This window comes from Notolabrus celidotus, chromosome 2, assembly GCF_009762535.1.
Source record: "Notolabrus celidotus isolate fNotCel1 chromosome 2, fNotCel1.pri, whole genome shotgun sequence".
Classification (NCBI taxonomy): Eukaryota; Metazoa; Chordata; class Actinopteri; order Labriformes; family Labridae; genus Notolabrus; species Notolabrus celidotus.
This window is the reverse complement of record NC_048273.1, coordinates 15,163,390-15,187,861: the sequence shown is the minus strand read 5'-3', so window position 1 is coordinate 15,187,861 and position 24,472 is coordinate 15,163,390. Positions and strand designations below refer to the sequence as shown.

General features: G+C 40.9%; 1 protein-coding gene across 3 annotated transcripts in view; it reads right to left on the bottom strand.

Annotated features, from left to right (window-relative positions):
• The window catches only part of sema6bb (sema domain, transmembrane domain (TM), and cytoplasmic domain, (semaphorin) 6Bb), a 164,378-nt gene that overhangs the window by 91,093 nt on the left and 48,813 nt on the right, over positions 1–24,472 (bottom strand). For all 3 annotated transcript variants that reach the window (XM_034707784.1, XM_034707774.1, XM_034707794.1), the window contains one exon: positions 1,797–1,924. In XM_034707784.1, the coding sequence (XP_034563675.1) occupies positions 1,797–1,905 (109 nt within the window). In that variant the 5' untranslated portion in view covers positions 1,906–1,924. The remainder of the gene's footprint in view (positions 1–1,796; positions 1,925–24,472) is intronic.

Genomic DNA, 24,472 nt, shown 5'->3' with positions numbered 1-24,472 from the left:
AGTCTTAAAGTCTGAGTGTGTAAGGATCTGCGTCTCTCGAGGCTTGGTGTGTGTGTGTCTGGGTCAATGTGTGGGAAAGCCCGTTCCTTCACTCTGGCCTCATTCCTGAGAGCGACCCCACACCTCCTGACCTATACACCAGTCGACACCCTCCGTGTGAGAGCCTGTCTGACAGCCACAGCCCACTGTGACCCTTAGCTTCACCATTTACCTCCCACAATTCAACACCGTCCCTGTTAAATCATGAGTCCACACTGCACACATCATGACCTAGCTGGCGACTATAGGGCAGGAAAATTCAGATTCAGAATCACATTTGTTTTAACTTGTGATATTCAATTATCACACAGGGTACATTTCTGTAACAGGAATGATAATACATCACACAATTTAGTACACTGTAAAAAAGTTAATTTATATTTTGTAATGAAAAAACTACAATCAGTAAAATAACTCAAAATGGAGTACTCCCATATTTTCCTTTTTGTTTTGTTTTTGCTTGAAACATTTAGTTTACGTGTAGAGTCAAATTTAAAATTTTCACTTTCTAAAAAAAACAATGGGAAATATAAACAAAAGCAACAAAAACAGGTTGTAACCAAGCGGCAACCTCCGGTCTAAAAATATGAGTCAATGCGGAAGTGTTAAAAGCTGCAGTTCATGCAGGATCCGCTTGAGGCTGGCTCCGGAAGTACCGGAAGTCACATACACATGAATGGGAAAAAGACGATCTTTACAGCAGAAATAAACATATTTATAGCCTGGTACAAAAGATGAGTGTAGTCTGGATAGATCATTTCTCGATGTCCTCTCACTGTTCAGGGGGTGAATTTTTTTCTAACGCGCCAATTTCGAAGATATTGAGATTACTAGTCTTCCAATGAGAGGCACAGCTGCCTGTGGGAACACTGCAGCTGTTGGCTAGGAGGCTCAAAGCCAGCCTCTTTACGTCACACTGGCTCGACAGAAGCAATATGGCTGCTGCTGCTGATTGGCTTCAAAACAGCGTTCAGAAACAGATGGGTGACGTCACGGATACTACGTCCATATTTTATACAGTCTATGGTTGTAACCTACCAATATTGCACGCTTAACTCTGAGATGAATTAGAAAAAAAAGGTACGACGTCTTAACTCTCCTGTTATGTTGCAGGTCAAATTGACCCATTTTAAAGCTCAAAAATTCCTTCCATCTTATGCAATATATGACTTCGAAACCAGCTAAATGCAACATAAAAATCTGGGCTGCATGTGACAGAAGAGGTGTCTCTTGTAATGTCTCAACATCACTTCATAAAAAATAAAAAATAAATAAAAATGTAAAATTAAATTTAAAAAAATCTGTCATGTTAAACTATTATGTTTATATTTAGAGCTTTTCAATGTACATTAAAAACGTTTTAACATGAATTTTCATAAAAACGAGTGAGTTATCCTCAATGAACCATGATCTTTGAGAATTAAAGAGCACCATTGCACTAAATATTGAGTTAAATGGTTAGTAATGGAGTTAATAATGAGATTTAAAAAATGTTTATTGGGATTTTTTTGGGTTCTGACACTTTTGGATCATTAAATATGCCCCTGGTGAAGTTGACCAAGGAACATTATTGCTGTCCCTTAGAAACAAACATAATAGGAGGGTTTAGCCCAAAAATTCTGAACTGAAATGCAAAGAAAGCTAAAAGCAGTATGTTGCAACCAATCCAAAACAGTTGATTTAAACATTTCAATAAGTGAGGAATGGGGATGGGGGGTGGGCATGCCACCCCTTCTAAACCCTGAAAAGGACATTACCTTCTGTTGGGATGAAGTTTAGGGGTGCAGGTTCCTCTGGGAAAGCCGAGCTGGTTGTTTGGAGCAGCCAACACAGCAGAAAGAAGAAGGGAGGGGCCACGGTCGCCATAGCAACAGAACGGCAGAGTCTGTGGAAATTTAAAGAATGACAGAAAAAGGGAGTGAGTAGCTGCTAAATGAGGCAGAGAAGTGAGACGTAAACATAGGCACAAACTCAGATCACTCAGTCACTAACTATTTGACTAACTGGCTGGGTGGTTTTCTCGACTGAACCTACGTTTTTGTATTCCTACAGCATCCCTGTCTCCTCACCCTGATGTGAAGGGAGATAAATAGCTGCCCAGAAGAAAAGATTAAGTCACCCACAAGAGGGGAAGTGTCCAATCAGACCTATGTGCAGTCAGAAAATTGCATAACCACATCAAACATCACACAGCCTGTGACAAATCCGGGAAAGTTAGAGGCTAAGGAAGAATCTTGGGCAATACAGAGAGTAATATGTTGTCTATAGCTGAATGGAAAATCTGTATAGGCAGAATGGGATCGAAATGCTCAATAACACTCCAGAAATAAAGCATTATCCAGGATATGAAAGACAGTGAGGAGAGCAGGGAAGTGGTGGTTTACTTAAATTAAATGCTTGCCAGCGCCACAAATCAGCTCTCTGACGGCGGAGCTAAACTGTCGGTATTTTTCATCGGAGGCACATGCAGGGCTTGGACATGATTCATGTGGAAATACAAATGATACCCAAATTAAGTTACCCTACATGATCCATCTTGAAAATGCATCAAGCACTCTGCCTCGCAGGGGGAAAAGCTCTCAGGACTGCTATCGACTTCAGCCACAAACCTCCGATGGCATGACTGGCTGGCCGCTATCTCTGCATGCTGTTACTGCAATTTTACTGCTGTAGCATGAGTGTGGTGGAATCCAGTGTGCATTACACAGGCACTTTGATTTACGGTGCCATTATTCTCAGCTCTGACTCATCTGTAATCACCCATCCTTTTTTTCCCCCCTGCTTTCATTCCTGGCATGGGATTGTGTTTTTACTAGAAATTTCACACTGTAATTCACTAAACCCCATAACTCCACTTTCATCTTGTTGTAATCTTATTCAAAATGCAACGTCAAGTAATTTGTTTTGAAAATCAAGTGGGGAGCTCTTCCATCCCCACTGCCGCAAACACAAAAACTTTGCATGCACAATTGCAACACATCAAATTTGAATACTCCTGGTTGAATTTCTTTATGTAAAACTCCTCAGCATTTTACTATGGTCACGGATGCATCAGGTGTAAAACAACGCAAACACAAACGGTCTGCTGATTGTACAGGATCAACAATGCACTGCATGCTCAATAACAGTCTCACTGTGGCAGTCTCAATCACACTTTGGCTCTCTGCTTCTGTACGGCTTCACTGCATTGTGTGTTTGTGAGCTTTAAGGCAATAACATTTGTTACATATTGTTAATTGAAGCTCCTGGGGGAGATTTCAGCTTGTAATAAAACAGACTGAAACAAGTGTGGATGCCTCTGTGTGAGAAACAAATCATCACAACAAAGAGTGGTGGCTTTTAAGTGCTGCATTGTCCCCAGGGGCGCAAAAAGTGACCCAAAATGTAATGACCTTTTCCTCACGGGAGCTTAAAGTTACAGCAACCAAACATGAAAGCAGTTTTCAACCGAAAAATTACTTAACATCTGCATTAGTTAAGTGCAATAAAATGAAAACATGACTAGTAAAATGTGGGCTATTAAAATGAAGAATCACACGCCACCCATCTGAACATTTTTTCCACATGATTTTGGAATCAAGTTTGGGACTCTGTTGTGTTGGGTGCTCCTTTTTAGGCTGGCCAGTGTTCTTGAATTCCTGACTGGGTAAGCTACGATAAGACTGGTGACATAGATGAAACCTAACTTTGAAGATTGTTAGAAGTGCTCAATGTCATAAAAATAACTTTTTTTTTTTTTACAGTTGCTCCTCCAATTCTCTCTCCCCCTGATGTCTCTTCTTCTCCATGCCAGTGTCTGAGCTGCTGTCAGAGGGCTGAACCCAGAGAGGTAAAATTAGGAAGGGAGTTAGATTTGACAGCAGAAAACAGACTCTGCTTTCAAATCGTATGATTGAAATTTCAATCGTAAATTTACAAAAAACTGCATGTATTTTGTATTAATTCCTGTATTTTCCATATCACAATGAAAGGAAGAGAATGTGTTGCAAAATCATACTTTGCAGCTCTACATAAAATGCTAAATGCAAAAACATAGCATTCATAGGATTTCAACAATCTTATAACAGATAATAAGGTAATATGAAAGTTGCACAAGTACAACAGAGTTTTTAAGTCACAGATCTATCCGTTTTTCTACTTTTATTTATCATAAGTTTGAATATTTAAGTTAACACATGCTAGTTATACCAACTGAAGTCTCAGTGCAAGTGTCCTGATTGTAGAAAATTGTAGTCAGGCAAGTATCATTGGCAATAAATTCTTCATTGTTTTTGTTCAGGAAGCATTGTTTTATTTCATTTAAAAAGTGTAATCCTTCATAAAGAAGTCCCTTTGAATTGGAAATGAGGGGCATTGCTCAAACCATGACAAACAACTACGAACCAAAACAAAAAGCAAAAGTATACACACATGGGATTTAACAAACTTTTGCCCAATATTGTAGATTCATAAGTAAAGTAGGAAAGTATCATAATGCAGTAAAATAATACAGAGCTTCTTCTAAATCTTAAAGCACAGAAAGTTCAGCAGAGAGTGAATACATATAATAAAATGCCACAACAAAGAAAGCTGGCAAACTGCTTGATAGTCTAGTTTCCTTTTCAGAGTCAGTGTCAGTATTTCTCTCTCTTTTCATTCACTCCCTCTTTTCCCCCACGGGTACAAACAGCCTTTGTGTAGCCCATCTCTTTAATGGAGTCCCAGACATAACCTTATCAGGACACATAATCTTTATGGGACATTTCTCAAATTCCCTTCTCTGGCATCAGAATAAAAGTGGGCGGCATGCTAATTACTCAACACCCACAAGCCAAATTACCAAAGGTGAAGGGGAAAGGGTCACAGAGAGAAGAAAGGAGGTCATGGGGTAAAGAGAGAAAGATGGAGTGAGGGATATGAGAGAGACATTAAGAGGGAGAGAAGATGAGAAGTCAGGAAGTCAGTACAACCAATCAGAGATTGTATTGTTTCTGCTATTAATAATGAATGAATAAATGTCAGGCGGCACGCATTCGATTAGTATAATTAGACACCCTGGGCTATACAATTTCATGGGACAGCAGAATAAGTAGATACACCAGTATAAAAGCGTGTGTGTGTGTGTGTTGTGTATGTGTGGGTGCACAAATGGTTCTGAGCCAAAGCATCACTGTAATTATGACAAATGGCTGCAGCCAAGTCCATTCAGAAGCCTTGCTGCGTGGCACACGCTGAGCAGTAGTACGCCATTACCAGTGAGCCACACATACTACAAGTCACATATACATTTTAGGAGCAGACACTAATCCAAAATATTCAACCCCTGGGTGCTATAGCACTCAGTGTTGGAAATTGAAATGGCAGTAGGTGTCACTGAAGTCATATTGAGGCTGTTTTAATGTGTGGGCTACAAGGATTTAAGAAACATTAAAAAGTACCCTGTCAGCTGCAGATTATTGTGTCAGTTCTTTCACCGTTGGGACTATTGTTTCCAGTGTTGTGACAAACATATTCACTGATTGAGTTTCATTACAGGCACCGTCCCAACTGTTTTTATAGCTGCCAAGTTAATACAGATGGAGAGTGATGGGTAGAGGGAAAATGCCAACCACAGATGGAGTGAAACTTTAGCCTGAGCTTGAATTTATCCTCTACGTCAGCTCAATTTTGTTTGCTACCAATGAAAACCTCACCTGACCTCAGCTGACCTCACCACCATGCTTGATTCATCTCAACAGGATTAAGACATACATGTTAATTTTTTTTTATTACAAAGCCATAGAGCAAGTGATTGTGCTTGTTTAAGAAAGTTATACCCAACACAAAGCCTGTAACAGATCATTTAGGTGCAGAAAAGGTGGATGAGTGGGTAGCATAAGGTGGCTTTAACCCATATCAGTGCCACCTCAGAATGCTGCCCTCTTTTCAAATAAGATAGAAGACAATTTACCAGCTAATCCATGATTTATAGTGTCTCCAGTAAAGCCCTAATAAGTACGGATGCTGTTCTGATACAGAGGCAAGTCAGGCTGACAAACTGTGGGTTAAAAGAGAAGATGAAATGGTTTGATGATGAAGAAAAGATGTGAGGAACTACTACAATGTGGAATTGGACACTGCTTATGCAGATAGAGTGACCCTCTGCAGTAGGGGTTTGGATACTTTGCATGCAAATAGAACACCTCATCATCAAATGATGGTGCTAATATGCTCAGAAATGTGTTTTTCCACTTCTTACAGTTGCCATGGCTCTCATTTTCTCTATCTTCACTTTCACAGTCTTGTTACACCTTAGTTTCTTTCTTGCTCTGCCTCCCACTTTTGTCCTGCTGACGTGTACGCTCTCAATGTGTTTTCATTACACAGCCTCTGAGGTAGTCGCACGAGAAATTTGTAGTGTTGAAAGAAAACTGAGATTATGCGTGTCCTAGATATAGGGAAAATGGTAATGAAATGGAACAGAATTAATGGGGACAGAGTGGAGGTTGAGGTATTTATGATTTAAATATTTAACAGAGAGGCTGTCAAGTATTGTACTATGGTACAGTACTGGTGGAAGACAGTACTCCAATAGTCTTTAATAATCCCTTTTCATATGGGTCGCACATCTTCAAAAAGCTTTCACAGCGTAAGAATAAATTGCGACATGTTTTCCTCCACTTAAACCCTTTTCACAGCCTTTCATAATGAAATCTTATTTTGATAGACCCTATTATTAATATTTTTCTTATAATTTGCAGCTTTTGCACAGAATGAATAGGGTTATATTTACAACTGCTCACATGTCTATGTGTATGTCTAAAGATAAATTGTCAATAATGAAACTGCAAAGAATTCAATTGGTCTTCTCAGGCCTTTAGTTCTATTCAGTGTTTCACCTCAGCCTATTTTTTTTGGTAAGATTGGATTAAACACTGGCCTTCTACCTGTTAGATACTGCAGGCCAGAAGTTCAATTCAATGCCAAGTTGCTCTTTGCCTACAGGATGTGTAATACACTGCCTTTTTGCATGAGTTTTACATTTTAAACTGAACAACAGCGTTGTTTTTACAGCGTGCTGTGCTCCTCCAAAGATGGATGACCATCTCCCGCTGTACAAAGGGAATCCAAAATACCAATCACAATGGGTCCTGACCAAGCGGCAACCTCTAGTCGTAAGAACTGAAGCCAATGCTGAAGTGTTAAAGGTGACATATCATGCAAAATCAACTTTTTAATGGTTCTCTACCTGAAATATGTTTCCCTGGCATGTCTACAAACCCCCCGAGAATGAAAAAAATCCATTCTGCCCCTGTTTTGATTTCTCCACCTTTCTGTAAATGTGTGTGAAACGAGCCGTTTCAGACTTCCATGTTTTTGTTACGTCACAACAATATCCGGTCTGTCACGGAGTCAGAGCTCGGAGCTTGTTCAGCCCATAGACTGTATAAAATACAACTCAATCCCCCCTCCGTTTTTCATTACCTGCACAAATGTGTGCTAACAAGGAGCTTAGGAGGGAGGCATGCTAGTTGTAGGCTGTCTTAATAAACACAAAGGTCAGTTTTACTCCCCACGTCTGCAGATTTGAAGACCTAGTGGATGATTTTTATTTGTCATGGAAAAGTGCTAGCGCTAGTTAGCATAGCCACATAGCTACATGTTAGTAGCTGTAGCTGCGTACCAAGACACACGTCTACATACTGACAAATAAAACAACAAGAAACACAGAATCTGTGACCAATCCTTCAGAAAGGTCCTGCTGCCTTTCTGGCAGAGGTCGGTTTTACTCCCCACGTCTGCAGATTTGAAGATCTAGTGGATGATTTTTATTTATCATGGATAAGTGCTAGCGCTAGACAGCATAGCTACATGTCGTAGCTGTAGCTGTGTACCAAGACACACGTCGACATACTGATAAATAAAACAATAAGAAACACTAAATCTGTGACCAATCGTTCAGAAAGGTCCTGCTGTAGACGCCTCTCCGTCAGGATCAGATTCTGGATCAGATTCAGAGGGTTGAAGTAACACGATCTGTGAGCAGCCGTGTATATTCAGCCAACATGTAAACATTAGATCAACGTGCTGGAGAGCCGAGGCCACATCCACTTCCTGAGGGGGCGTGGTCAGAGGGAAAACACACTGTTCTGAGGAGGTCTGAAGAAGAGGGCTTTTCAGGCAGACCAAAATCTGATTTCAAAGTTTTTTTTTGAGCATTAACTTTAAAGACATGTTTTGGGGACCTCTTAAACCAATATATATTGATGAAAAAAGCGTGATATGTCACCTTTAAAACCTACCCTCTCTCAAGTGTCTGTTTGAGGCTGGCTCTAGAAGTACTGGAGCCACATACACACCAATTTAGAAAAGCCGATCTTTACAGCAGAAATAAACATGTTTACAGCCTGGTACAAAATTACGAGTTTTGCCCATTGAAGGACATGACTGACTTGATTGACAGGCGGGAACACTGTAGCTGTTGGCTAGGAAGCTCAAAGCCTGCCTCTTTACCTCACACTAGCTAGACAGCAGTTGGGTTGAGTTCAGCATTTCTAATATGGCTCCGGCGAACGATTGGCTTCAAAACAACGCTTCAGAAACAGATGGGTGAAAGTCACGGATACTACGTCCATTTATTTATACAGTCTAGGGTCCTGACATATTACAAATTTGTAGCCAAAGTCTGTGTAGTATGATTGGCTGATGGAGCCTCATTATTTATGTCCCACTAAAAAATGAAACTGCAACAATCTCTCAGGTTGGTACAGTCCACAGTGTAACAGCCTCTTGAGTCAGATTGAAGCTGAAGGCTCATTTATACTCTATGTCAAGTTATGGTCAGAGCCCTCTAGCTGAACTCTGTTGCTGCACATTTTCTGGAAGCTTATAGACCAAATGTTTCAGTACCATAAGAAATCTTAGGAGGCAGTGTTGAGCAGTGAACAGTTCAAGCCAGACTAGCAGATCACGTATAGTGGAACTTTGTGGGACACGATTGTGCAAGTTGGGTACTCTAAGCGACTATATGTTACCTATCCTGGGCACAGGGCTGGAAAACTACAACAGACTCGATGGGCAGAGTCCAGAAAGGAACTGAATGTCAGTTGAACGGCAGCAAAGGAGAAGTGGGGTATATGCAAGAATAGTGTTTTACAGCGCTCTCTAGTTGATACATTGTTTAATGTCCATCCTAATGTTAAGGCTGCATAGGAGTATGGGATGTGACTGTTGTATCTTTAGAAATGCACACATCTGTATTCAGACTTAAAGTAAGCCTGAATAAGCCTCAACACCCACTGTCATGAAAACTGAATGACTCTTGCATTAGTGCTCACAATGTCTCCTCCTGCCATTCCTCCTCGACTTTACCAACCCAGTGTACCCAGTGCTGTAAGAATTGTAAGAACAAAATAAAGATTTTGCTGTATTTCATTTTGAGGGACCTGTGACGTTGTCACATTGGCCAATTTAATCAATTAATGCAGGTTACAATGCCTGAATGCAGTTTTCTCATGGCTTCCTGTGATTGCTAATAGTTACCCTAAACGTGCAGTAGGTTTAATATAGTTATCAGTGCCATTCACTCTCATTATATAACAGTCATGGAAGATACAGTGGCAATCAACCATGACATAGAAGCAGAGGCTCATCTCGATTCAGCTCAATTCACAGTTTTCAAAGGTCTGTGAAAGGACAATGTACTGGAAGGAAGCCAACAACGACCTGAAGGGTTTTGAGCTCTAATAACCTCTGTTATTGTACAGGAGGCCGACTCACACGATCAAAAGACTTCAAGCTTGATACTTAAAACACTTAATAACTTTTTAAGAGGAACTAATGTTCAAAAAATGCTCCTTTGCTGCAGGCATAAGAGTAAGCTCCACTTTGCTCTGCTTTTATTGTTCCACATCATAGACATGACCTTCAGACTTCGGTACACGTGAAAGTGTATTAAGTAAGCAGTGGAGGATTTTATCATTGTCCCATTTTTATGTAGACTCAAAGACACCCCATAGATTTTCCAGAGGCTGGCCTAATCGTCATATTAGTAAGGAAAGGGAGGCTGCTTTATGGAGTGTGTAGAATCAATGACATGTGATAGCCTGACGCCGCTAGCAGCTCCTTGAATCAGCATTAACATACGATGCTGTAAGCGGCAGGGATATGGGGAGCAAGGGGATAAAGAATAAGAGATGAGAATGATGGCTCGGATGGAGGATTTAAGGTAAAGATGGAAACAAACCCAGCTGCTATAAAAATAGTTTAGAGAGTGGGGTTAGGACAAGGCAGGACAAAGTAGAAGACAAAAATAATGCACTACAGGGAGTGATGAAGAGATACAGAAGTGATAGAGAGACAAGTGAGGCATTCAAACTGAAAAGGGGGAGTCATGTCGGACAGACAGACAGAAAGAGAAGTCAAAGAATGTCAGGAATGAGAGAGACAAAAAGAAAAAGAGCCAGCAGTGAGCCGGTGTTGCCAGATTTTTCGGTAAACTGAGCCAAAAGTAGACTAGTGGGAAGGACCTCCTGGCACAGTACTCTCCTGGTTGGCAAATTATCCTAAGGGATGACAGTTTTCTCAAGTTAAAGTCCCTCAGGGGTCAATGTTTGGACCACTGCCTTCCAGCCTGTATAGACCACATAATTAAAAACTGAAAGGCATTTTATAATAAAAATGCTGATGACACACTGTTATTCACTCCTCATTCTTGTCCCCTTGAGTCTTCAACCCTGACGCTGGTTGAATTAATTCAAGACTTGGTGAAACCGGACAAAGATAATAACACTGCAGCAGGATATACTTTCTCACTAGCCTTAGAATGTTTCAAATGTCAAACATAAGTTTCACTGTTAAAAAACAAACATGACTGATTCTTTAAGACAAAATATGGAAAAAAGATAAGAAGCACCGCTTTGTACACTGGAGTTGCTGAAATTGACACAGTAAAATAAACTGGTGGTGTGGAGCTAGAAAACAAGAGAACCTGTATAACACGCCCCTCATTTGACTTTAGGCTTTATTTGTTACTTCCTGATTCACACTGGATATTGGCACTGATACTAGCTCTTTATACTGGGTGGTTTCCTTTTCTCCTGCAACACCTATTTAATGATCTACCTTGAAAGACTGCAGGTTGAATAAAATATTCATAACACTAAAAAACAAGTCTTATCACGCACATCACTTTTCAGATCTCTGTATTGCTTCCAGTAGGTTTGAGATTGAATTACAAACTGTTTCCTCTTGTATAGCAAGCCCTACATGGCCTTTCTTCACAGTGAGTACCTCTCTCACCTCCTTCGTCACTTCTCACTGGCCCTCTGGTTCCTCAGAGTGTAAAATCAATTTTCACCACCGTGGTTTTCTAGCTGCTGGGATACTTCGCCAGACTGCATTAGCTGCTCTTCAACATTAACAATGTAAAAAAGCCAGGATGAAAACATTTGTTTTCCCCTGTGCATTTGATTACTTTTCGCTGTGTTTGTGTTTTAAACTGCATCTTATTGTTCTTGTTGTTTGTTTGTGCACTGTATCTCCCCTAGAGTAAAATGTTCTACATGAATAAAGATTTCTTTTGCTCTGCTTTGCTTTCCTGAAAAAAACACCTAAAATCTGCGCCGTTAGTCAGGCAGTTAGCCTTTTGACTCCTTGGCATAGATGCACGTAAACAAAAGCATATGCACTATTTACTCAACACACGTATGCACACAACAAAACCACTAACACAAACATCTCCTCTGAGCATTGTGCCTTCACTTAAGCCAAACCACAGTCTTCCCTCTTTATCTCTCCCTGGCTTAATGTAAGAGCGACGGAGGAATCCCTGAAATGTGCACACAATTTCTTCCCTTTTGCTTGGAACTGGAGTGACCCGAGGTCTGTTTACCAGATATTAGCATCACCATGAAATCCTGGAGGCTCAGTCACATTGCACATATTTAGAGAGAGAGAGGAAAAGGAAAGGTTGAGAGAGAAAAGAGGGGGAGTGCACAGTAAATGATAAATGAAGAGTGACCTTTGTGCACAGAACGCTGATTTTCCCATGCAGTGAGAAACACTGTAGATTTATGTAGTGGGAAATATGTGCAGCATGTGCAGAAAGACAAAACATTCCAGTTACACTAGACTTTTAATCAGACCAGAGAGCACATTGTCTGTCTGTGCCCTCTGTCACATCAGTTAGTAGAGTATCTTCTATACAGAGCACAATGTGTTTAATGGATACATGATTTCAGGGGATTTAAAGGTTGGTACTGGAATACGATAATCTCTGACTCTTACTGTCTGCAGTGAATGTGCACTCATTAACAGGCAAGAGGTAGCCTGACTAGGGGGTGCAGGATGATGGAGCAGTAATGCAATACCTGTAAAAGCTTACTGTTGATGAATGGATATCTTTGAGTACTACTGGAGCTCTGCACAGAATTGTGTCACCATCATTAACCTTCACAGTCCTTAAAAATTACTGCCACAGAAGGCTGAGGAGCCATGGTTGCAATCTAGCAAGGAGTGCAACAAAGATTTTGCAGCACAATTTGACAACGTCTGCCTGAGTCTGCAGGTAATTATAGGTCTGCGTTTCAGGAGGAAGATTCTCCATAAAGGATCCCTGAGATAATTTCCTTTTCTCCCCACACTGCAAATCTTTTGTATTCCAACCCTTCATGTTTCTTCTTCTCTCTTTTCATCTTTCCTAGCTTCAGCATACTTCACGAGACAAGGAGAAACATCATGTCACATCACAACCCAGGAGATAGACCTGACCTTTAGCTTTCCATCAGTTTACAACCATCATTAGCAGGGCAAGGATCAGGGGCCAAGGCCATAAATCATGCTCAAACCATCCACGTAGGAGGAACCAGAGCTACACTGCAGTAAAATTGAAGGGAAAAAAAACACACTCTGAAACTGACAGGAGGCTAAAAGCAACTCCATCCATCGCTTGCTGGAGGCTCCATAAAGCCAGTAAAGGAAAACACACAAGGCGATAATCTCCAGCATGGTTATAAATAATACAGAAACCTTGCTAATGGCAATAAAAGGTTCTGCAGCATGACAGAATCCCCCTTGATGTGATTATTCGGGTAAAGTTCCCCCAAGGACATGTATTATCTAGCATAAATACTCAGGAGTAACTCAATAGGGTAATATGTTCCCATCCAGGGGCTGTTTGCCCTTCTTGCCTGTGAACCAGGAGAGCTGGGTTTATTGTAATGGCAACAAGTGACTGTCAGAGGGGGCATGAGGTCGAGGAGCAAAAAATAGAACATTTGGGGGAAAGAAGAGAGCTTTTGAAAAACAAAACAGGTTCTGGTGACTGTACTGCACTAATGTATTACTATCTTCCCGAATGATCGACTGATAATGAGTCATTCAACTGGAAAATAACAACAGTAAAAGGTGCACCTGCAGAGTGATTTTCACCTTGATTTTTAATTCAGTTTTTATCCTCTTCAGTACAAACAGGCCGGAATTATGAGCCTCAATTTGTTTTGACTGTGACGTTCTTGGGCTGATGAATCACTGCTATTTTGGATGTGATGTCGATATTCTAGTGCTGTGCTTTAACCTGCGTGGACATCCAAAAAAAGACATGATATTGGTGATTTGGTGAGTGACATCAATTTCCATATTCTCCACGAATGCAAACATGTGGACTAGTTTTCTTGCGTACAAAGCAAGTTCAACATATCCTCCTGGTTATCTGGCTTCACCAGCCCTAACAAATAAGATAGCGCTAAAGGGTTTCACAAAGCTGAGAGTACATCCACATAAACTGGGCAGGGCTAACACTATTTGACCAATCACAAACATGAATAATACAAACTCAAAACCAACTATGAAATGAGAGCAATATGAAGAAGTTAAGAACACAATCCTGGTAAAAATCAGCTGCATTTATAAAACTAAGGGAGAACTGGCAGAACAAGAGGAAATGTTTAGAGCGAATGCACAAATTAAGTGTTACCATCATTGTTACTTGTTTTTACCATAGAATGTATAAATAATGGAGGTAGTATCCGTGACGTCACCCATCTGTTCCTGAGCGCTGTTGGCTGTGAAGCCAATTGACGGCGGCAGCCATATTGGAAATGCGGAACTCAACCAGGCAGAGTGTGACGTAAAGAGGTGGAGTTTGAGCCTTTTAGCCAACAGCTACTGTATGTGTTCTCAACTGGGAGTCAAGTCAGTCATGTCCTTATTTGGGCAAAAACTTGGAATCTTAATATCTTCTGAACCATCGCGTTAGAAATAAATTCATCCCCGTACAGTGTGTGCTGATAGAGAAATTAGCTACGTAGAGCCAAGCCGTTTTTTGAACCAGGCTATAAACATGTTTCTTAATGCTACAAAGATCGTCTTTTTCCCATTCATGTCTATGTGGTTTCCGTTTTTTCTGCAGCCAGCCTCAAGCGGATTTTCGACGAACTGCAGTTTATAACACTTCCGCATGGGCTTTACAGTTTGAGACCGGAGGTTGCCGCTTGGGTTTTATATGGCATTCTTACTCATCATGTAAAATACTTGATTCATATCGCTCAAAACCCCATAACAACACAGAGTAGTTTTGATTAACACCAGGGACAACCAGATCACACACGTCATATCACATCAATCCACAGAAAGGAGTCCGGCACATTAGTGAGGCTTATGATTTCAACTCTGCCTGTTGACAATTTGGCAAAATGTTAGTTACCGGTAGCTTAGAGGATATTTTTAGTACTTCTCTCACTTTATTTGGAGAGCACAATACTTTTGATTGGTGGTCAATGACTGACCAGTTAACAACAGGCTGGCTTCAGCTGTTAGGAAACCCTGCTCAACGATGCCCCAACAATTTCTGGGGGTACTGTATCTTTAACTTTATATTTGCAAGCTTCTAGAAAAGCTGAAGAAATATTAATGAAATAAATGTAGATATAGGCAGAAGGCTCCGTCCGTATCACTATGCATCACATACAACATAAATGAGCATTTAAATGTCATTTTGCAGCTGCAGCCCTGACGGTAGCAAACTGAGCAGAATGGAGATAATAAAAAAGAATGTGAAAGTATAATTGAAAACGATACGCATGCCTAATTTAACATCAAATAAGTACAGCAACTTAAAGGCTCATGTGTGGGCCTATTATAGTCTCTGTTGGAGGATATCAGAAAAACACAATTAAAAACTTTCATTATAATTTTTCATATGCCAAATCATACAGGTAGATAAAGTGTCCTTGCAGTAGCTCGCTCCACCCCCCTCAGCTTACTGAGCTCCACCATCAAGCAAACTGGTCAGTGGGTAGTGTTTTTTTAGAGGATGATCTTCTTTCCTGAACATAACCTGCCCCAGAGCAGGTTTGGTCTTTAGCATAAGTTACTGTTGACCCCCGGGAAGAAGTGAACCGCCTCTGTAGTACTGAAAGCACAGAGTTAAGCCTGAAGCTACCTCCCTGAACACTGCAAATCTTATTTTGTAGTACAGGCTCCTGGTCTAACTCAGCTGGACGATCTTCCTCAAACAAACCACATATGAGATGTTAATTTGTAAATGGTTGACTGCATATTTGACAAGACTATGCTCTTTCCCTGTCTAAAAGTATACTATAGGCTAACTGGGTTTTATTGCACTTAACTGAGATCACATTTTCTGAAAATGCTCAAAATATACAGTATATAAACCACTGAACAATTCCTTCAGTTTTCACATTGGCAATTTCCGAATCTGGAAATACAAAGTGGCCTGTATAAAGAGTGGCATGGTTTCTTAAACACAACACAAAGTGGCTGGGCAGAGCATTTGCAGGGTGAGTTTGTGGAATACACAGATACTTTTAGATAATACAATGTGCTAAAAGGGCAGCATGAAAAGAGACTGTGACAAAGCAAAAAAAGAGCCGCCAGGACAAAGAGGGAGAAAGGACTCTAGTCTATAATTTAGGCTCCACAACAACATCTCTGCATGCTAATGTTGATTATCTTCCCTCCCTCTATCTCTCCTTTCTGCACCTTGCATGAAACTGGAAATGAAGCCACCGTTTGGTTTCCACGGTTGAGATCGACATTTCCCATACAAAGCTGACGCTGAAATAATTCAGTGTGTGGAGCTGCTATGTAAGCCGCAAGCTACATGATTCAGCTGTGTCCACTTTTTTCTCTAACAGAAAATATTACAAGGAAATCATCTTGTCACTGCAAACTCCCCCATCATAAACAGGAGCTGAAAGCAATGTTCTCTTTCCTCACAGACAGGGAGTCACAGCATCTTCTCAAAGCAACAGTCCGACATGCAAGTCTGCAAACCTTTGATTTCACTCTGAAGCTCACATACACACATGCACCCAGCAGTCAGGACTTATAAAAGCATCTCTCCACCCTTTTTTTCACCGTCCTCTCTCTCCTCCTTTTTGGCTCCCACACTTTCTCCTATTGCGAAATCTGCCACCTGCTCATCCAATTTAGTCTGATAAATCCCACCTGTATCAATTTCAATTCAGTTCACTCACTTCAGTTAAGCCTGGGTTCCCTTTTCTGCTTTATCTCCCCCTGTTGCTTTGAATGTCACATCTCATGTGGTTTCCAGACGCACACACACAATCTCAATCACACTCACACACTGCGATGTCAATCAACAGACATCTCCATTTGACAACTGTGCACGCCAGGCAGCTGTGAACAAAGCCACATGCCTGCAGAAGATCCAAAGTCACAACAAACAAACAGGAATAAAATGCACACACACACACACACACACACACACACACACACACACACACACACACACACACACACACCACACACACACACACACACACACACACACACACACACACACACACACACACACACACACAGACAGACAGACACACACACACACACACACTATCATCGCATTGCAGGCACAACTCCCAGGCCTGGCTGTGTGTGTGTGAGTTTGATCCCTCTCACCGTGTCTGAGAGGCATGTTAATCAGCGAAGGAGGCTGCCAGCCCAGCCATATATGTCTCTATCTCTCCCGCTCTCACTCCTTATGTCTCAGTCTCTCCGTGTCTATCTGAATCTCTTCTCTTCAATCTGTCTTTCCTCTTGTCACACCCCATTTCTCCACCTTTACCTGCATTTATCTCGCATTCCTTTCTGTTGTCCTCCCATCTCGTCTTTGCTTTGGCTCTCACCCCCTCACAGCAAATCCTGTCTTTTTTTTTTGCTTCTACATTTTAATGCATTTCCCCCTTTTCGGTTAGATTGATGGGATTTACGACTCTAGAGACGAAATGGTTTATTTAGAAAGGCGTGGTGAAGATCTCTCACTTTTAACCACAGGCCTGACATTTTATTGCACCCCCACCCTTCCCTTCCTGTCACCCCTCTTCTCCTCCTCCTCTTCAACCCTACCGCTACGAGGCTTTCGGGGATCTGTTTGTGCCTGCGTTAAAGTGGATTTGGTTATGGTGACTGGATCAGAGTGGGTGGCAGTGGGTTGCTGGATGAGTTTCACAGGACGAGTTTTTAAAAGAACGAGATTTGAAAGCTAAAGGGGGAAAGGGAGGACGAGGAAGGGGGGGTGAGAGGATGGGAAAAGGCTTGTGAGCTATGCAGTGAGAGATATGGCGAGTTATGTGTTTACAGAGACGGTTCCTAAGAAGATTTCCAACCCGACTCTGTTATAAGTCATGTTGTGGGGGAGTGAAGGGAGGTGGTCTTCTCGGCGCAGACAGCGATAACAATGGTGAGACAGAGCATGAGGGAGTAAAGCAAAAGTGGGACGGAAAAGGGGAAATTAAATGAGAAGGAGGACATAAATAAGTGTTGTGTGTGCAGTCATTTTATGGAGAAGAGGGTCTTCATTCAACGGCACAAAAGAGAAACAATGGTGCAAGGCCGAGGCACACACTGAAAGAGATGTTTCTTCCTTGACCTGAATAGCCCAGGAAGACGTGTCATGGTTAACAGCTTCTTTTCTTTACTCAACCCCATAAGGCTCGTCGTGTCGCACTTAAATATAAATGCACTCATATGACACACTTCAGAGATAACATCTCAATGGGGTTTTCCCTGCTCACTCACCCAGTAACATCAATTCCACTTTGCTTAAACTGGCTCAAGCTCAAGCCTCTTTGCCCGGTCTACGTTCGCAGGGATGTTCAACAATGTTACTAAGTACCTGGTATCTCACGGAGCACATCAAATCAATAAAAACCATTTCCATTTGAAAGTCAATGCATGGCTCCTGCTCCTGCTCTGCTTGTCATGTTAATTCAATAAAACCACAGAGGAAACGTCAGAGCAGAGCAATATTTGGGTGAGCTCTCACTTAAATGACATGGTACAAAAGCAGCTCAAGTCAAGTAAGTGGGACATCGACCTTATTCACCATATTCACACAGTCACCATTTCCTCTCTGACATAATGATCAAGATAGGAAGTAAGTCTCTGTTATAATGTTGCACAGCTGTGTTTCAGATTATTGTTGCTTTTACCACCACTCCAGTGATCAGTAATATCTATTTCTAAGACAGTTTTGGTGTTGAAAGTGGTCAGGTTTTTGTTAGCACAAATAGCATCATGCACTAGCATTTTAGTGTTTGGTGTACGCAGAAAAACAGTCGTGCAGAAGGCACACTGGCTCGGAAATGCAATCCACCCGAATGTGATCCAAAAAACGTATTGCCAGTCATTTAACTGCAGTTGGGCCATAAATTATGTCTTGAAACCATAGACTGTATATATAATGGACGTAGTATCCGTGATGTCACCCATCTGTTTCTGAAGCTCTGTTTTGAGGCCAATCGTCGGCGGGAGTCATATTGGAAATGAGGAACTCAACCTAACTGCTGTCGAGCTAGTGTGAGGTAAAGAGGCGGGCTTTGAGCCTCCTCGCCAATAGCTACAGTGTTCCCGCCTGTCAATCAAGTCTTCTTTTAATGGAAAACTTGTAATCTCAATATCTTCGAAATTGCCACGTTATGAAAGAAATCACCCCCCCATACACTATGTGCCGATAAAGAAATTAGCTATCCAGACTACACTCGTATTTTGTACCAGGCTGTAAACATGTTTATTTCTGCTTTTTTATAATTATAGTGTATGTGGGTTCCGGTACTTCCAGAGCCAGCCTCAAGTGGACACTCAAGAAACTGCAGTTTTTAACACTTCCGCATTGGCTTCAATTCTCACGGCCGGAGGTTGCTGCTTGCTTAAAAAAAGATAGCTAAATCTCTTATAAGACAGTCGTCTCTGAAAACTAACTCCAGTCTTTCTTTGCAAGCTGCTAGACAGACTCACAGAAAGGCTAGCTGCTGGTTACACCAATAAGGTTTATCACAAATGCATGGTTGTCATAAGGAATGACCAGCAACTTAAAGTCAGTGAACAGTGAAAAAAGACATGAGGTCAGATTACAAGTTTAAACAACAAACTTGACAATCCATGATGACCAAGCTAACACTAGAGTAAACCTGCTTCCTAGCTAACATGATGTTAGCATAAAGTTAGCTTAGAAATCAAACACTCGTTAACAGCCAAATAGCAAAGGAAGTATTTTACACCATCCTTGACTTTGGCACTACATACTTATTAGCTTTCAATCTCTTCCTACTAAAGCCAATGTTCTTTAGGAAGTGGTTGAATGCTAACATTACTGGTTATTACTTACCTGATGGTAGCTCATGAATGATCAAATATGTTGTTTTAATTTGATACTTATAGCTTTATGTTATTTAGGATTTTCAAAATCATCTTTTTTAGTGTCCGATAAATTCAGAAGCAGAGAAAAACACAATCACTGGTCCTTTTCTCCACTTTTCTAATTGTCAAAACAGCAGTTTGTCATTATATGCGCATCTGATTCTCTCACCTTAAGCATGGGGCGAAAAAGGTCGCAGAGTAAATCTAGTCAATCAACGGTGACGGCTGGAGTATAATGCATTCCCAAGCTTATGTAAGGTTGAAAGGCTGTACAGTATAGTGCAGTTGTTCTGTCTTTGTTACCTGTCATGTAGTCAGTGGAGAGAGACGAAGCAGCTGATCTGGGCTTTTTAAATCCCATAAAACAAGAATCCAACACATGGCAGCATCAACCCTCTGTCACATCTTCCCATTAAAGCACTGCTATCGCACACAGGTTCTTTGTGCTCTTTCCACTCCGCCAGATTGGTGGCTACAGACATTATTTTGTTCTCTGAATAACAGGGTAAGTGGCTCGTCCATTGATTGGTCTATCTCTGGGCTTTTGAGCAACAGGGTATAACACTGCAGAGCCAAACAGACAGGACAAGACTGAGCCCCCTGCTGCGGCTGTTGACAGAGGCTGCCATTTAAAAACACTGAGAAGAGGACAACAACAAGGCGTCAAGGAAATTGCTCAGCTTGGTTTCAACAGAATTATTTCTCCAACACTTTCATCCGACTGGAATATCCTCACAAATACTCTGGAGCTTAAGTTTACCCCTAAAATCCTAAAAAAAAAAGAGGCGAATGCTTCAGGCTATTGTTGTCCAATTTTTTCTTGAAAGGAACATTCCTCCTTTGGATACTCTTACAGAGTTATGTATCCTCAATCTGTGATGTTCAGTGAGTTCCAGGAGCTGTGTTGTAATGAGGAAATTTGCATTTATACCCGCTTTCCTTAAAACCAGCTTGGGCTACTTCCACTGAAGTTCACTACAGTTTCAAGAATGACAACCCTGAGGGAATGTAAACATGATGCATTCAGTAAGTGTAGGTGGACACATCGAAAGCTGTAGTACACTCGAGAAAACCTCGAAACATAACAAGGCCTCAAGCTGTGCTTCTCTCTAGGCTGTGGTGGCCATTGTCACTGTGGAGGGGCTGATATACCCGACTTTTTTCTCTCAATAATCAAATATATGAAAACTAAAGTCTTTGCTGTTATACTATGATTTTAAAAAGTAGTTTTACAGAGTCTTGTAATTGTTTATTATTGAGGAAAAATGTGCTTGAATTAGTTTGTATGGCTCCATTCTGGCAACTAAGGTAGTCATCTCACACTGGACAAAAATAATAACACCCTGTGGGAACAAAGTCGGTGCAGCCAAGTTATATCAGTTTGTCATCTTAGCTGAACACATGACAAGAGAAATATAATGGTGATATAAAATGATGGTATATAGTCCTAATGGTATTGTTAAAATACGAAATAATCCACAAAATTGCTTAAAAGGAATATTGACTGTGTTTATATTTACAGTCAATAAACAGCAGACAACAGCTTAGTATTTTTTACTTTAAAAATGGTTTCATATGTTGCAGTTTTTGATTTAACATATGCTGGGAGCGCCATGAAGTGACCCTTTCCTTCTAGGGATTTTTTGCTATCTGTTTTGTTGTAAAATATTTGGCTCTGCTGTTAATTCCTTGGTGTTTTGGCACACTGTCTACTTTCAGAGACCAATCTGCACCAACATGAAATAAAAATCACTGCAGGAACATGAACAATATGGCAACTAGTCAAACCTGACAGAAATAGACAGTTTAACTACAGCACTGTGTTCTTAAAGTTTCATCATGCAGTTCCTAACACTGTCTGAAAACGGAAATATAGCCTGCACAGCAGAGCACTGTTAACACTGTGAGAAGTGCCATAAAGATTTTGGCTCACATAAACGTACAGAGCATGTGCTCTTGCGTCAGACCACATGGCAATTAGAAGTGAAGCAATGCTCCCGGCCTGGATTGATCCTGCAACAACAACCTGCCTGTTTATTGACAGATCTCCGGGGTTTCACTGCTGCACAGATGCCCTGAGGCCACTTTGTCGGGCTCCAGCTTTCACACTCTCTCTCTCCCATGCTCCCCCATGTTCTTTGTGACCATGTGAGAAACACAGCTATTCAATATTCCCTTGCCAGTGTCAGGCTTGGTTTTCCTATCAACAAATAAGTCCAGCCTCAGAGCATGAAGGCTGTTATTATTCTGCTTTGGCACAGGCAAAACAGTTTGATTAAGTCCTACCTTGCCTTAGGAGCCAGGATTCGACTTCCCTTTCAAATTTGATACAATGTCTGAATAAAAACTCTTGCATTACAGTGTGCATATATCATTTCTGACACAAACTTAATGCAATATTCAGTGTTTATTTGAAATATGGAACTTGCATGAACTCCATCAGGTCAGATTATAAGTCTGGTTAAAGAAAAGACAGTTTAAACTCTACATGTAGATCCTTTTGAAAGTCTACACACACGTAAGTAATGCTCTGCATTTGCTCAAGTTGTTTTCACACATTTTATTTGAGAATTTACAAACACTCAAAAAGTAGGTCCAAAACTTTTCACAACTGACAACTCAGTTCATAATATCAGTTTAGTTAACTTGAAAGTTTGATACCTCGACATGTATCTTGTTTCATTATTTTGTTAATGCTGTTACAGCTCCTTTTTAAATCTAGTAACATATCCATATATAATCTGAGGTACCTTACTACCCCCAGTCTGTCAAGCAACCATTCTGTCATTCTTTTTTGCTGACATGAAATGGCATAAAGTACCTGCTCCAGAATAATAATCATTTAACTAATAATCTAAGGACACAATTTGCAAAAGCTTATTTAACACCAATATAGGCAAAACATAAATTAAGTTGAGGCAATTTGCTGATTTTGTATGGTGAAATTGCATCTACCTCATAATATTGCATGCTTTCTCTGCAGAACAGAACTTAAACTCTGCAGTGAAGTTGAAGGGGTTGGCTATGATAGCAGTGTTCAAGTTAATCTGATTGATTTACTCCTGTTTCGGTTATTAATCCCTGCTTGATTTCTGTCTTTTAGTCTGATTTATACTTCTGCACTGCATTTACACCGTAACACACGCTGCAGGTCCAAGTGGCTCCATACTTACACACATAGCCTGATATACACCTCCTCAAAAGTATAACCACGAGTTCAAAAATGCAGTTCCCAAGCCCTATGATTGGTCTGCCGGGTGGTGGATATTTCCAGTATTGCCGCGTATACCTATCCTCTTCCTACATTAATTCACCAGCAATAATTGCGATATGATCAACTGCTACTCAACATTTATCAGCTCCAACTCAAACATCATACACTGTGATTCAATTGCCATAGTTCTTGTACACAAACAAGCAGAGAACGTAGCAAGACCGGCATGGCGGTATGAATAGCATTCAAATCGCTCTAACCACTTGCATTTAGATGAAGTATTTCAGTGCATTGCAGACAGATATGAAGTGCTCATGATGGCTTTGAGTGACTACAGAAGTATAAACCAGGCATAATAAGTAAGAACCAAGCGGCAACCTCCGGTCTAAAAATATGAGTCCAATGTGGAAGTGCTAAAAACTGCAGTTAATCGAGGATCCGCTAGGGGCTGGCTCCGGAAGTAACGGAAACCACATACATACCAATTCAAAAAAGCCGATCTTTAGAGCAGAAATAAACATGTTTACAGCCTGGTACAAAAGACGAGTGTAGTCTGGATAGCTCATTTCTTGATCGGCACGCACTGTACGGGAGTGAATTTTTTTCTAACGCTGCAATTTCGAAAGATATTGAGATTACGAATCTTCCACTGAGAGGCACAGCTGACTTGATTGACAGGTGGGAACACTGTAGCTGTTGGCTAGGAGACTCAAAGCCTGTCTCTTTACCTCACACTGGCTTTACAGCAGCAATATGGCTCCCGCTAACGATTGGCCTCAAAACAGCGCTTCAGAAACAGATGGGTGACGTCACGGATACTACGTCCATATTTTATACAGTCTATGGTAAGAACGTTTGATTAAGAAGTCTTAGCCATTATTCCAAAGCTTTCACTGTCACCATCTTGTCCTTTGGAACATAAAATGCCACATTTGGGGTTGGCCCCAAGAGGATTAAAGAGTTATCACACAATGAGTTGTGTAGTTTGGTTAGCAAGATGAAGCCGTATTGATTAATTGTTACTGTGATATTGATTTGAATGCTGTTCAGCCAGAGAAAAAGAGGCTTTAAACAATATATACAGAAAAATAACATCTGAGTCTTTTGAGTCCTCTTTGACCTCTATATGGAGTCTTTGAACAATGCCTATACTTCTGCATTGGTTCAACTTGTCATGCCTGAAAGCTAAAAAACCTCCATGCACGGTTTAAGGTGATAACTCTTTTTGTGTCCCTCAAATAGTGGTGTCAGGCCAGGCTATGTTTCCAAATCTGAGCAATCATCATGGTCAGGATGCTGATTAATGAAGGTCAACAATAAACAAATAGGAAAATAAATTGCACCAAATCAAAATTATCCATTGAATGGGATATAAGTGATTACAATGGTATAAGGTTGCAAAGCCAGGACTTCCAGCGAAACAAATGTGAACTGTAATGAAACGAATGCCACAGTGGCTCTGTTTACAAATGACCCTAGTCCGACCCAGCCAAACTTTCTCCATCTGCAGGCAAGATGAAACACAATGAACAGCTGAAGGATGTCTGTCAGGAAGGTAACCCCTAACTCTATGGGGAGAAT